This window comes from Prionailurus bengalensis, chromosome D1 (genome assembly GCF_016509475.1).
Source record: "Prionailurus bengalensis isolate Pbe53 chromosome D1, Fcat_Pben_1.1_paternal_pri, whole genome shotgun sequence".
NCBI lineage: Eukaryota > Metazoa > Chordata > Mammalia > Carnivora > Felidae > Prionailurus > Prionailurus bengalensis.
The window spans coordinates 40,637,470-40,651,864 of record NC_057346.1 but is presented as its reverse complement, the minus strand read 5'-3'; the positions used below and the strand labels follow the sequence as shown (position 1 = coordinate 40,651,864).

Here is a 14,395-nt window from a genome sequence, read left to right as displayed (position 1 = left end):
GAGATTCTCCACTCCCGCCCCAGCCCAGCAGCCCATTCCCAATGAATAACTGACACAAAAGTCTAGCCCCTTGCCTCCAGATGTCTCCAACACAGCAGTGGGATTGATGATTCAGAACTCCCCATGGGATCAGGCTGAGACTAAATTTCAACTGAGACCACGCCTTTACTTACCATCTTTCTCTGTTTATCTGCTTCATTCAGTCCCTTTCTCCTGAGAACACTTCCCCAACCCGCAAAATGACGTGTACTCAAATCCCTGTCTCAAGCTCTGTTCCCAGGAAACCTGACCTAAGACCTGTATCTTCAAGGGGTCTTCAATCTCACAGGAATTTTCTGGGGCAAAGTGATCATCCATGAACATATAGCATTTGGGTGCTGTGAGTAATTGCTGTTTTAAAGGCTGTGATGATTGGCCATGCACCTATACATGTTATTTTTCATATGTGATATTTAAAAACTCATTTTTAAATTTCCCATCAGTGGTTTTCGCTTGTTGGACTTGAACCCTCATTGAAGTCCAGGACACCATAGCAGTTGACCCTGCACAGCTGGCTGAGGAGACATGCTTTCTTCAGTTCTTAAATAAGATCACAGAGGAGAGTCATTGGTACCCCTCCTCCCTATCCTGCTGTCTCTGGGAGCCCATGCTTTCACCAAGAGAGTCCTTCACCCCTTCGGAGTTGGTGTAACTCAAAGGCTTCTGAGGCAGTTAGAGCAAGGCTGCTGCCTCTCTCACACCTAGCCCATCACCCTCCTGGGATTCTGAGTGAATAGAGTGCTTCTCCAGAATAAAGCAGAAGGAAGGAGCTGCACAACACAACCACACACACACACACACACACACACACACACACACACACACTCACAAATTAGCTATTCCTGTCTATGTAACTATCATCTGTGCCCGTAAAACACTAAAAATGATAAGCGCTGCTTTTGCTTTTCAAGTTGTCCACATCTGTAAAGTTGGCGGTGGTTCAGATCACCTTCTGGTGAATGTGGTGTGGGACCCCCAGGTGACTGAGTTGTCTCCCCCAATTCCTGAGCTCATTCTCCCCAGATCCACTCTCCCTTCCCTTTGCTGACACGGATGAGGATGGATTCTTGGGCCAACAACAGATGTGTGACAGACCTAGATTTCCACAGGGATCTGACTGAGCTCTAAGACCTCTTTCTCTGTTCTCTCCGTGTGAGTAGATAAAGGCAGTGGACAATGGGCGCCCACAGAAATCCTCCACGGCCCGCCTCCACATTGAATGGATTAAGAAACCACCCCCTTCACCTATACCACTGACTTTTGATGAGCCGTTTTATAACTTCACAGTAATGGAAAGCGATAGAGTCACCGAGATTGTGGGGGTGGTGTCTGTGCAGCCAGCTAACACCCCTCTGTGGTTTGACATAGTTGGTAAGTTTGAGTCCCCCAGAGCAGTACTGGCCAACGTAATCATTGACTGGAGTAACTCGCAAAAAAAAAAAAAAAAAAAAAAAAAAAAAAAAAAATCAGAAACAAACAAAAAAAAAAAATACAAAAAAATTTAAAAATTAAAAAAAAAAAAAACCACTAACAATTAGTGCTAAGACGAAAAGATATATAGTGCTGGAATGCAAAAGAGCCAGTAAAATGAATAATCGACCTGTGCTTTCGTTCCAACTCTGTAGCTAAGCTGAACAGAAAGTGCTCTCTGGCTGGATTTTCCATAGTATGTTATTTACTGCAATCTTAATGTCTTTCTGTGTGTCATTTAAATTCTATTGTCACACTTGGCTAATCTCATTTCTAAATGTATTGATGGTACTAGACTTTGCTGTCCTTCATTTCTCTCTTTTTCTTCACCTTTTTTCTGCATTCTGTTCTTTTTTTTTTTCTGCTCCCGACTGCCCTGCTTCAAGGTGGCAAGCATGCTCGAGAGATGTTCTATATTCTACAGACAGCTTGTGGGCAGAACTGTTCAACAGAAGGTACCCTTAGTGCAAACACATTTGCTAAAATACAGCTATCCAATCTGCCTTTTACGGTTTTTTTTTTAAGCAAATTAAATTACATCTTTCATAACTGCCTGTGACAGGCTGAAGTGCAGCCCACAGATTTCATACATGCCTCTAACAACTATTGCATTACTCGTATCCACTGACTCCTTTGTTTGAGGTTTGATGGGGTTTGAATTTGGGGGGAGGGGTGGTTTCGATTTCTTTAAAAAGATTTTTTTCTCTTTGCTTTTGAGGTATATGGGCTTTTTGTTGTTTTGTTTTTATCATTTTGTAGGTTGGGTTTTTGGGCCTTTTCCGATTGAAAAATAAATTAAAATTTATCCCAACACCTCTGTTTTGCCGCGGTAGTGCCATTCGTAGACCAAAAAGCTCCACCAAGAGGGGTCCCTGGCTGCCATCCACAAAAGTAAAGACAGGAAACGGAACCCAGATATATAGCCAGTGAGAGCTTCCTACGAGAACAGAATAGAGAAAGCAGACGGAAGCATGTAGGACAGACCTTGGGAGCCAACCTTTAAATTCTTTGAAAGAAAATGAGCAAGCAGGCTGCAAAAGGAGAGGGCAGAACAGCAGCCCTGCCCTCCACACATAGGCAGGGAGAGGTGGTGCAGGGGAAACCAGTGCTGAGGACGGCGAAACAAAACAGCCCCCAGCCTGGAGGACAGAACGGGGAGAGTGTGCCAGCCCTGGATCTGACACCGGGTTGAGCTGGGTCTGACTTCCCACGGTTCTTTGTGGGAGGCCGGGAATCCAGAAACCTGGTCTGTGGGAATCATTTCCCTCCATTTGTCATTGCCTGGATCGGATGGGCAGGAACCTACCTCTCTTCCCAGGAATGGCTGGATCTGGAGAAAGCATTTAGAACATTCCACATCTGTTTTCATGAGGCACAGGAAAAAGAATGCCCCGTGGCCTCCAACCAAACCTCAGTAGAAGGTCCTGTGAACTCCCCCAAAACGGGCGTGTTTTCTACATATTTCATCTTACGGAATGCTGGTAGAATGTCTTTGCTTTCCTTAGTTGGCATTAGTCACGCCATCCCTGTACATGACCATCCTCATTCTGAACTTTCAACTCCTTCTTCGTCTCCACTTAATGCATTAGAAGTGGAACCTCTTCTGATCCAGGAAAGATGTCTTAGATTCTGTATCTTCTCACTAGTTTTCAGCCCACAAAGTTATTATCTCATGCAGCTTCTTCTTTCTTGGTGGCACACGTGCCTTGCCTGGTTGTCTGCGCTGTCATCCTTCGTGGTTCCTTCACTGCCGCCCCCAGTCAGAGTTGTAGAAAATGCATCTTGGTTTGCACATGTGCCCCCTGATACCAGGCCTCCAGGGGCATGTGCAATAATGATTGATTTCTTTTAAATATCCCAGAGAAGAGTGCAGTCAACCCTCAACAGGCAACAGGGCTCCTGGTGTGCTGTCCTAAGCTGTGGGAGGGGTTGCTGTCTCTCATCAGCCACCAGCGTACCTCCTTCCTCCCCTGAAGCACCAGTTCACAAGCACCTCTGCACCCCACAGCACTGCTTCTCTCCCTCATGTGATCCATGTCTGCAACCTCGTGCCCCACCACACAACCTGCTACCATCTCCGCCCACCCAGGAACCCCTTATATGTACACAGCACAAATCCTACAAAGCATACCTTTCTCTGACGCTCTGACCCCAGATATCCAAGTCAGTTTACAATTCCTTAGCATTTCTGTGTGTGTGTGTGTGTGTGATTGGGTGGAGGTAAGCATGCCTAGTAATGCTGCATGTAACATTACCTCCACGTTTTCATGTTCGCATTGTTAGTGCTATTGTGCATTTTCATTTCTGTTGATCAATGATCATTCTCTTTTTAATGTTTATTTATTTTGAGAGAGAGAGAGAGAGAGAGTGTGTGTGTGTGTGTGTGTGCATGAGCTGGGAAAAGGGTGCAGAGAGAGTGGGAGAGAGAGAATCCCAAGCAGGCTCTGTGCTGTCAGCGCACAGCCTGATGAGGGGGCTCAAACTCACAAATCAAGAGATCACGACCTGAGTCTAAATCAAGAATCAGCCACTTAACCGACTAAGCCACCCAGGCACCCCAATCCAATCTCATTCTTAACCCTTAGGTCAACGTCTTTTTCTCCTCATTCCTTCCTCCTGCCAGTGCTTCTGTTGATTGCTTCAGGGAGAGTGGAATAAACCATGGTGATGGAGGAGATGCTCCAGCCAGCCAATGCATTAACCCTACTAATGCCTCTTGAGATGACCCCAGAGTCAGGGTGACCTTCCAGTGTCTTTCCAGCCATAGCAACCATAGCCCCTTGGACAAAATGAGAGCTAGTCCAAGAAGAGAGGGGCAGTTTACAGATGACAGCCCTCCCTGGAGTGAATCTCTTCAGGCTGCTCCAAATCCACATCCAGAAATCATTATCAAAAACATAGCAGCAGTTTCCATGTTTCACCACCTTCGTGCTTCTAAATGCCGTACTCTTCCTAAAGAATCCTCCCCGTATCAGTACATGGAGTAGTTCTCTACATGAAGACCTACAGGGTTGTCCCTCTAGTCTAGATGCTTCCACCACAGAGATTTCACTGTAGATCTGGTATCATCTAGCTGAGCTTCTCTTACAGATTGAGCTTACTGGGCCCAGTGCCCAAACAGAATGTGGTTTTATTTCCATCCCCACATCCAGCCAACAACATCTTGAAACACCAACTCTATGTCACCACCAAAGTTAAATCTTTCCTCCAGATGCTGGGGTTGCTTTCAGTATCAGTATGGTCCCCTTTCCACCAAATCCCCCTTTTGAGAATCCTTTCTAATCTAACAGAGTCATTTTTTTTTTCAATCTGCTGACAGTGTCTTTCCCCTTCTCTAAAAACCTATTGTTTTCTTTATCGTATTCAGATGTTTCCTTCTCACTTTCGAGATTTCTTGCTTATTTATCCTGGGCCATCCAGACTTTCCACTCTCTTCCCTTTCTCCTTGCCTCAGCATCTTCCTTGGCCAAGCTAACACAAAGGGAAAAGAGAGGGAATCGTGCTTCCCAATGCTTGAGAAACTTGACAGTATACTGTGGTTGAGTGTTGACATACACTGTCAGCATGGATCTGAGAGATGAGATGTCGGGCGTATTTATCGGTCTTGCCCAGGTAAATACTCTGTGACTCTTCCAGTGGAGTCAAGATTTGGTTTCATCATAGACCTAGTGTATTTAGATACCTATACAGACACTCAAGGTTACAGAGCATGCGACGTCCTGACCTAGCACTTAACAACTTACAAATGCTATAACGAATGAATTCTCATTAAGTAAGCAGAAAGAGTGTTTCTGCATGCTTTTTCCCCTGAGAGTATTGTCTCCTCATTTCCATATTTCCAGATCTACCTGAGGGTTGTTTAACTTCCTTCCTTTTCCTCCCACTGTAATAGGAATTCACAAAAACTGTAGCAAGCAAGATTTTGTTCCCAAGTCTGGCCCCCCGTACCACTGATCTGCCAGTCACTTTTCTGTTCCTCCAAAGAGACCATTGCTTACAGTATTATGTAGCTAGACCCTCCTCAGCTTCCAGAAACAGAAGCTCCACTTGTAACCCAGTTAAGAAAGCTGTAATTAAAAGGAAACATAATAAAGTTCAGCTGTTCCGTGTTTAAACAGCCCAATGCACAGCATGTTCATTCTCTGTGTTAAAAGGGAAAGAAAACGAAGGGAACAAAAATAACCCATAATCCTCTGTGGCTTTGTCACATATCTTCACACTTCTCAGGAGACTATGATTCAACCCAGCGGCTCCTTGATTTACATTCTTTGTAATGTGCACGCAATCTGGTTCACAGTTCATTCCCCGCATCTTTATCCCGATGGCAAATGTCTGTATGGAACGACCACCGCTATTACATACTTCAAACAATGCCTCTCGACCCACAGTTGATGGCGGACACTGCCACCCATTTTGCTAGCTTTTCACCTGATACTTCGATTAGAAAAATGGTCGTTCTTCTCGAGAGTAGACGTTTAAAATGTCTTTGCTTATTTTATTTGAAAACAACTCTCTGACAGTGCAAGCTAGCACATAGGTCCAACTCTAGCTGAAGTACTTATCTGTGTTGCAGGTATACAAAGATCACCTTGGCTCTTAGTCTGTCATAGGTTCTTTGGGTTCTGGGCTGCTTCTGTCTCCTAAGCTGACACCTGTCCTTCTTGAACCTTGTCCCCAGTGGAGCCATCCCTTAGGATTGGATCAAGTGGGCAAGTGAACTCTTTAGCAGCAGGCCTGTTCTCTGACTATAGATTGGGTCTTTCCTAATCAAGTGGCCGTATTTCTTTATCACAAAACTCTTACCCATCCCTCCTGAGAGAAGCCATGTCTGTCTACCACTTCTAATACACCGGTTTATCAATTCGAGTAGCGTTTGCTCAAAATCATTCAATTAACATCAAATACTTCAGTTCTCCTATTCTGCACTCTGTCCCTAATTTGCTCCCAAATGACCCTCTCTTTTCTCTGTCACAACAACATAGACCATGAAGCACATCTGAAGAGGTTTCAGGGAAATAATAAAAAGCCTAAACAACACTTTGTATATTCATTATTTTAAGAAAATGAATTTTAAACCAGATTCTAGAAGGCATTTTCCTTCCTACCACTGTTTCCTGACCTCCACCCAGCATCTCCTGCCTTCCATGTAAATATCCTTTTCGGCCCTATACTGTGCTTGCTTCATTCCAAGACAGAAAACTATTCATGATCAAACCGTAATCGGTGTTTAGCATTTTTCCTTAAGTTTGCTGTACATGCTGAACTTGAATGAACAGCTTGTGAACGACTCCCTTAATTCATTGACATTCAGCAGCTCAGTGTTTTGGAAGCTTCTCACATAACACTTCCCCCTTGGTGACTACTAGATTTTGGTTGGTGTTTTTATAATTACACACAGAGTGGAATGGAATCATGTGCTAGGGGAGGAGCCTGGAAACGTCTCTAAAGAGGACAGTGGTGTGATACCCACCTTTGGATCTCATTATGGAGAGATGGTGGTACTTTGGACCCTTCTTTAAAGAAAGACTTGACCAAATCATGATCCAATGCCCTGCTGCCCAAAATATGCAAGCAGTAGCTGCTGGCTTAAAGTATTTTCACTCTCGTCCCATTTTTGAAGCTTTTTAGGACATTATGACTTGGTACATTTAACTTTAGAACCCAGTAGAAATCCAACCCTCCTCTTCTGCTCTCTGTTTACTCTGGTACACCCGTCTTTACCAAAAATGGTCACAGAGGAATGTCCCTGACATGAACTATCTGTTATGTGGGCTGTTCACAACCTTGCTTTTAACCATCTCTGCCGCACACCCCTGCAGCAACGCTCAGGCTGTGACTTTTCTACTTTCCCACTTTGTTGAAACTCAGACCAGCTCGGCGGTGTTCTCCCCTGCCCCCACCTTTTGTTTAGCCTAACGCTGCTGCACCAGCATACTCTGGCTTTGCATGTTGTGTTACTGGCTCTGAGGAAGCACATCTTGTTTAAACGGAATGCTGCTAGTGAAAATGGACTCCTACCATTTGATACTCTTCACCCCAGATGAATTGGACATGGTTTCCTATGAAATGAAATCACCTTTCAGGCTAAAAGGGAGCCTGAGAAATGAGCCCTGGGGGAGAGATATGGCGTCGTTTATGAAATGGGATGCCTAAGTGGTAGGTTATTAAATTGCGTGAGGGTTGATGGTGAACTGCTGGTCTAGATTCTGTGTCCCTTGTCAGAAATTCATTTTAAAACTCAGGCAAGATTTTGGGAACCTTGTTTCCCGTGATATCTTGGTTTAACTGGGAGCACATGCCCTGGAAGTGACTACCAGAGGCTGCTCGCCATATTGATGGACTGAGAAACACTTCACAGACTCTCTCTCTCTCAAGTTCCCCTTGATAGGCTTTCCATTTGTCTACCTCCCTACCCCTTTAGAGCTTTCTGGCCCAGAGCATTTGAAACTGTAGTAGTGGATGAGGGAGACACGCACACACACACACACACACACACACACGTGCGCACATGCACACATGCAGAGGAGTGAGAATTATAAAAAATTACAACCATAAAACTAGCCAGAAATGCTTTTTGATATAAAAAATGAGTAATAAGAAAACACAATCTACATGTCATATGTAATTTATGTAAATTTTATGCCACTCAGCCCATGAAATGATTATGTCTTTCATCACGAGGCCCTGAGGAAAATGTGAGTCTCAGGCAATGAGGGAGAGCACATAGGATTTCCCCATTTAAACAGGAACTGAAACTGGAAATCTTTGCTTGGGTGTTCTCTAAATTTTATTTTCATTCATCTTTAAACTGGAGCACACCAAAGTTTTATAGTTTGCATAATTTCTACTTTGCCTCTACCTACAAATTTCCACCTTCTAAAATAATTTCCTTATCCTCTATCCTTACCCCCCCACCCCCCACACACAAAAAAATGTGTTCTTCATATTTAAGAAAGCCAACAACCCGGTTAGGAAAACATTCTGAAGATGATTTTAAGTCTGATTTAAAATATGAAGTACTCCCCACCCAAAACAGCACAAAAAGTGGCACTCTATGCTTCCTTCTACACAAGTCTGACATATTTTATGTCGTTTCTTTGAAATTTTCCATTGCAAAGTGTTTTTGTTTTTTTTTTCCTCAGAATGTACCAGTTGATAGCAAATTATTTTCCTTTGCTCATTAGGATGGTTATTCCAAATCCCTGAATCAGCCTTACGCTTTATTTCATGTGGTTATCAACAGGAAGCACTCCCTTTGAAAGAGACACGGTGACCTGAGGCTTACTTCCCTGTTCAGCCCAGATTTCCTCCTTTTTCTCCTTCTCCTGTTCTTCAAAAGATTTTTTTTTTTGGAGTGCTCCTCAGTAAATCAATTAAAGATATTAATTGGAAGATGAGTCTCTTTTTAGATGAAATTTTTGAAAAATATATCATCTCCAAGCAATTCTGTGGTCCCCTGTATCTCCATAACTTTAATTAAATGTCAAGGGCAATTATGTTCTCTCTAGCAATTAAGTAATCCTAAGTGTATATGACAGCTGCAAGCAATAAGTATTGAAATATATATGACCAGGGTTTTTTTTTAGTAAACCATGTGATTTATTCTGTGTCACTGTATATCAAATTCTACTAATTCAGGTAAAATTCTCCTTTCCTTTAACTCATCCACTCATTTGTAATTGTAATATCATAGATATTGTATACGGTATTGTTCACTGACCAGCAAAATGAAATGTAAAGTATGTTGAATGGAAGAGAACCCAAGATTTCTTTTCTAAAATATGAAATTCAGTAAGTGAATCGCCCCGTGTGCTATGGCTAAATAAAATTACTGTCCAAGAACAAAAGTAATTGACATCATGGAATTTCAGACTGAAATAAATGGAGCTTGTGAACATATAGTGATATTTAATTAAAATCCATCCAGCGTTTGTACCATTATCTTCTCTCCTCCTTAAAACAACAACAACTTTCATTTTGGGAAAAATCATAAACCACATTTTAGTGCACAGAGATGAAAACAGCTACAGTAATTTTAAAAAGGCCTGTGTTGTCTTAGCACATTATCAGGTATTCCTAGTCCAACAGAGAGGGAAGGAAAGTTTTTTAAACTTTCACACTGATTTTTTCATAAGTTGATGTCACATAAGCTGATGTTTTCTTCTACTTCCTTCCAGATTTCATTTTGTAAATCTCCCATAAACTTTCTACCTTTTGGGGAGAAAAATAATTTGCACTGTCAGGATGGCAAAAGACAATTTTTCTATAAATATCCCAACTTACAGATATAGAATTTGTATATGAAACTCAATTTTTTGGCTTTTTATTATTTTCTAGTGTTTATAATTTTATTTCTGACATCTAATGGAGGGGATCTGAACTCTACCAACCAGAGTTTACCATCAATCCTAAAAGCAGAAAAGCAGAAAGGTCTACAAATCCTTAGCATAGAAGCCATAGCCACAGGGGGTTGGAAGGCCTGCAGTTTTCTAAATATTTTACTGACTCAGTTTATGCTTCACTTCTGTAACATTAGTGCTGAGGTTTTTCTTTGCAATACATTCTTTTTTGTGACATTTGTTATGCATTGAAGAGGCTGTGTTTTGTAATATAAATTAAGTTGGAAATAGAGGTCCCATTTAAGATGTACAAAACTGAGCCAGAGGGATGCCTGTCAAAAAATATTTCTATATAAGAGTTCCCTTTAAAGCTATATGCTTCAATAGACGTAATAACTTCTCAGAAATGCTAATTTCATGTTGTTTTTGTGAAATCATCAGGGGGGAATTTTGACAGCTCTTTTGACGCAGAGAAGGGTGTTGGGACCATTGTCATTGCCAAACCTTTGGATGCGGAGCAGAGGTCCATCTATAATATGAGTGTGGAAGTCACCGATGGGACAAATGTTGCTGTCACTCAGGTAAGATGTCAAATTACTAAATGGTGAGAATGCCAAACGATCTGCTAAAGTCATTGGTGCAAGTGATTAGACAATGTGTTGAAAGTAGTAAATTATGTCCACGGATTTCTACCGTATTTAAAACAATCGTCTGAGAGAACAACCTGGCAAAAAGATTGTATCAATGGTATCGTATAACTTAGCCATCTCCTTCAAGAGATTGTGACTATTCATGCATGGAAGAGGGATATGTATTTGCTTCCTGATCATTTACTGTAGATTTCTCTCTTTGACAACAAAGTCAGCTGTCCTTGAATTTACAAGAAAGAGGGCATGTATATTGTCTGAGGCAACACATCATTATATTCTTCACCTTTTCACGTGTCGGTCTCAGAGAGTTAGAGCTAGAGGCACCTAAGAGTCCAAATTCACTTCACAAACTAAGATGAGTGATATATCCACAGCCTTACTTGAGAACAAGGACTGAGAGTTAGATTCCCTGCCTCCCATCTCTTGTTCTAGCCTCTATGCCATTGGTCCCTTATCCTGGCCTCACAGTAAGGTGTGCTGGTTGTGGGGGCCCAGGGTGTTGAAACCACAGAAGCCTGGGCCGCACCCTCAGAGATCCTGCATGATCCTGCTTGTTAGCAGCTGGGGATGAGGACCATTGCTTGAACTCTGGTATGTGAGTGTTTATGAAAGGGCCTTGAGAGCAAGGAGGAGGAGAACATATGTGGGTAAGACTAACACGATGTTAGATATCAATATGGGGCAGATTTACCCTAAATATGAGAGGATTTTTTTGTTTTCTGTTTTAGCATCAGAGACCTTAGGCCAGTTATGGCAGAGGACTGGCCCACACTCATATCCTAAAATCTTTCCATTCTCCTTACTTCTGTCTCCTGTTCTCATGACCCCAGAGGCCATCACTAGTTAATCAAGGTCCTTTTTCCTGCTCAGCCCAAATGTGCCCTGAGACTCCCCAACACAAAGGTTCAGGAAGTGAAGATGAAATTTTTGCCAACCCTAAAGTAAGCAAATGTTGATTGGTTTAAAACTTGTTGTAAGCTTGGGGTGCCTGGGTGGCTCAGCTGGTTAAATGGACAGCTCTTGATTTCAGCCTAGGTTATGATCACATGGTTCATGGGTTGAAGCCCCCCATCGGGCTCTGCACTGACAGCCTGCTTGGGATTCTCTCTCTCTCTCTCTCTCTCTCTCTCTCCCTCTGCCCCTCCCCTACTCTCTTGCACACTTTCTCTCTCTCTCTCTCAAAATAAATTAAAAAAAACATGGTTTAAGTTCTTGTAACTATGTAGTTTTAAAAAGGAGAAAGGAGGATTATTTCATGCACTGCCTCTTTGTTTGAATTGGTTTCAAAAATACTATGAGACTTTCTCCTTTGACGCTGTTCATAATCATAAAATGGTGGAATTTTAAAGAAACATGAGAGTTCATCTTTACTTTTTACTTTTTTACTTTACCTTTTCCTTTTCACTCAAATAAACTGAAACCCACAAAGGGGACATGACATGCACATGACAGGGCAGCCATGTGTGCTGACTCCTAATCCTTCAACCTGTGTCTTTCCCTAGGATGACCATAATATCCTAATTGCCTGAGAGAGACCCATTTACACCTGTTACACTGGTGTAACTCCCATTCACTCTTAAATTGCCTCTGTTGGGACGATAAATTTTATGGCCACCTACTTAAATCTGTACTGCTTCAGAGTATTTTCTTTTTTTTTTTATTTTTAAAATTTTGGGGGGAGGAGGGGGAAGACAGACACAGAGTGTGAGTGGGGGAAGGGCAGAGAGAGAGGGAGACACAGAATCTGAAGCAGGTTCCAGGCTCTGAGCTGTCAGCACAGAGTCCAACACAGGGCTCGAGCCCATGAACCATGAGATCATGACCTGAGCCAAAGTCAGATGATCAACCTACTGAGCCACCCAGGTGCTCCCAGAGTATTTTCAAGACTAAAATACAGATTCCTGGAAAGGACACCATGGTTGAGATCCTATGGGAATCACACAATCTAAAATCAAGCCCCAAAGACTGATACAAAACAACCCACTTGCAATATTTCTAAGTCTTTATTGCTAATTCACTTTTTAAATTAGCCATTCCTTAGCAAAGCCAACCTCAACTTCTTGGCATCACTTAAAAATACAAGACCAAGTTGAGTAAAATACAAAGAAAGCATGGAACCATATTCATTTCCATACTTTTTTCCAGGGTTTTATAACAATTGGATTAAATGGCAATTCAGTGTGCCTAGAATGTTACAGATACACATTAAGTATGTTTAAAATGAGTGAATGGATAGCAGGTGGTAACATATTCAGCGGGGCCTACATGGCAGGTATGCTGGATCTTCAAAGCACAGAACTTATTCATGGTAACCAGAAAAACAAAAAAATTATCAGTGAGGCTTTTCTTGTAGAGTTTTTTTAGGACCAGGCGAGAAATCATTTAACAGTATGTATTCCGCAAATATTTCTTGGGTTCACACCATGTGCTAGGAGGTGTGCTAGATGCCTGAGGTCACGGTGACTCAGTTTTAAAACCAGATGACTGATGTGCACACCCTTTTTAAAAACTAACTTGAAAGCGTACATTATAAGATTCTGAATGTACACATTGTTCAAGTTCTGCTTTGGTTGATTTTCTATCAGCCTAATGTGGAATTAGACCTCTCTCCAGAGCAGTTGGGAAGAGGTGGAGAATCCAGGTGAACTTAGATGTTTCCCTTGGCAAGGCCAAACTAAGTAGGTTGACGAAGGGTATCAGGAGATTTTCTTTCAAAAGCTTCGAAGCCACTCTGTGTCTCCAGGGCCATGACCTTCTCAGTAAGTGAGAACTAACCGTTTCCAAGGTATAAACTTGTGCACGATCAGTATTACCACCAGAAAACCATTACTCTGTCCATAAGGCCGCATTCAGGCCTAAGTACCATCCCCCACCCCCACCCACCCAGAGCCCCTGTCAATCCAGGCCTCTGCTTCTCTTTGCCACAGCCCCTCCGACAATAGAGAGAAAAGAGGTTCTCTCAACTAATCCAAGCCCTCTGTATCAAGGACATGTTTACGAAAAGATTATTTTGGTAAAGAAAAGGCATTCTAGACCTCTTTTAGAAACCACCAAAGCGTGTTCCAACCCATGACCCTAGGCAACTTAATGATTCCACCATCAAACAGATACCCTTCACCATATAACTAAGTAAATGTTTTGTAGCCCCAAAACACCTGTCCAGTTTCCCTTTGGGAACTTTCCTCTACTTTGTTCCTTTGGAATCATAAAACATCCATGACAAGGGCTTCAAATCAGCCAGAAACAACATGTTGAATTTCACTTCACAAATGTCACACAAATCAGAGCCTCGGGGATCTCCGTGTCTACATGAAAACTCTTCCTTCATCTTCAGTTTTGTTCTGTTGTCCCAACTTGTAGGATTCTTGTGCCTCAGAGCTACAATATCTGGTGGCAAATAAACATCCTTTTCCTCACTGAGATCCCCTAGCGTGAGTACAGAATATAAAATATATAAAACGGTCCTGTGGATTTCATGTTGCAAAGATTCAGATGTCCTAAATGAGCCCATAAGCAGGTGACTTTCTCCAGCTGGAATGGGAAGAGAGGCGGCCAGAGGGGATGTCAGAGATTCCAAATGTGAGATGATTGGAAACATCGTCACTAGTTCAGGTACGGAGGGGGCGGTGTGACAAGGAACGCAGACAGCCTTGAGGTGCTAAGAGGTGCTCCAGCCGACAGCCCACAAGGAAACGGGGACCCCGGGCCTAGAACCTCAGGGAACTAAATTTCATTAACAATCTAAATGAGCCTGGAGCGGATTCACCCCCAGAGTTTCTGGAAAGGAACACAGCCCTGCTGACCCCTTGATTTTGGCTTTGTGAGACTCTAAGTAGAAAACACAGGTGAGCCTCGCTATACTCCCAACTACTGACTTACAGAGCGAGGAGGTAATAA

At 42.5% G+C, this 14,395-nt stretch overlaps 1 protein-coding gene across 3 annotated transcripts in view; it reads left to right on the top strand.

Annotated features, from left to right (window-relative positions):
- FAT3 (FAT atypical cadherin 3) overlaps positions 1 to 14,395 on the top strand; it is a 669,639-nt gene that overhangs the window by 540,152 nt on the left and 115,092 nt on the right. For 2 of the 3 annotated variants that reach the window (XM_043579958.1, XM_043579957.1), the window contains exons 6-7: positions 1,200 to 1,410; positions 10,290 to 10,429. In XM_043579958.1, coding sequence (XP_043435893.1) covers positions 1,200 to 1,410; positions 10,290 to 10,429 — 351 coding nt within the window. Of the gene's footprint in view, positions 1 to 1,199; positions 1,411 to 1,895; positions 1,965 to 10,289; positions 10,430 to 14,395 lie in introns of all 3 variants that reach the window. The other variant, XM_043579960.1, reaches the window with a different exon arrangement.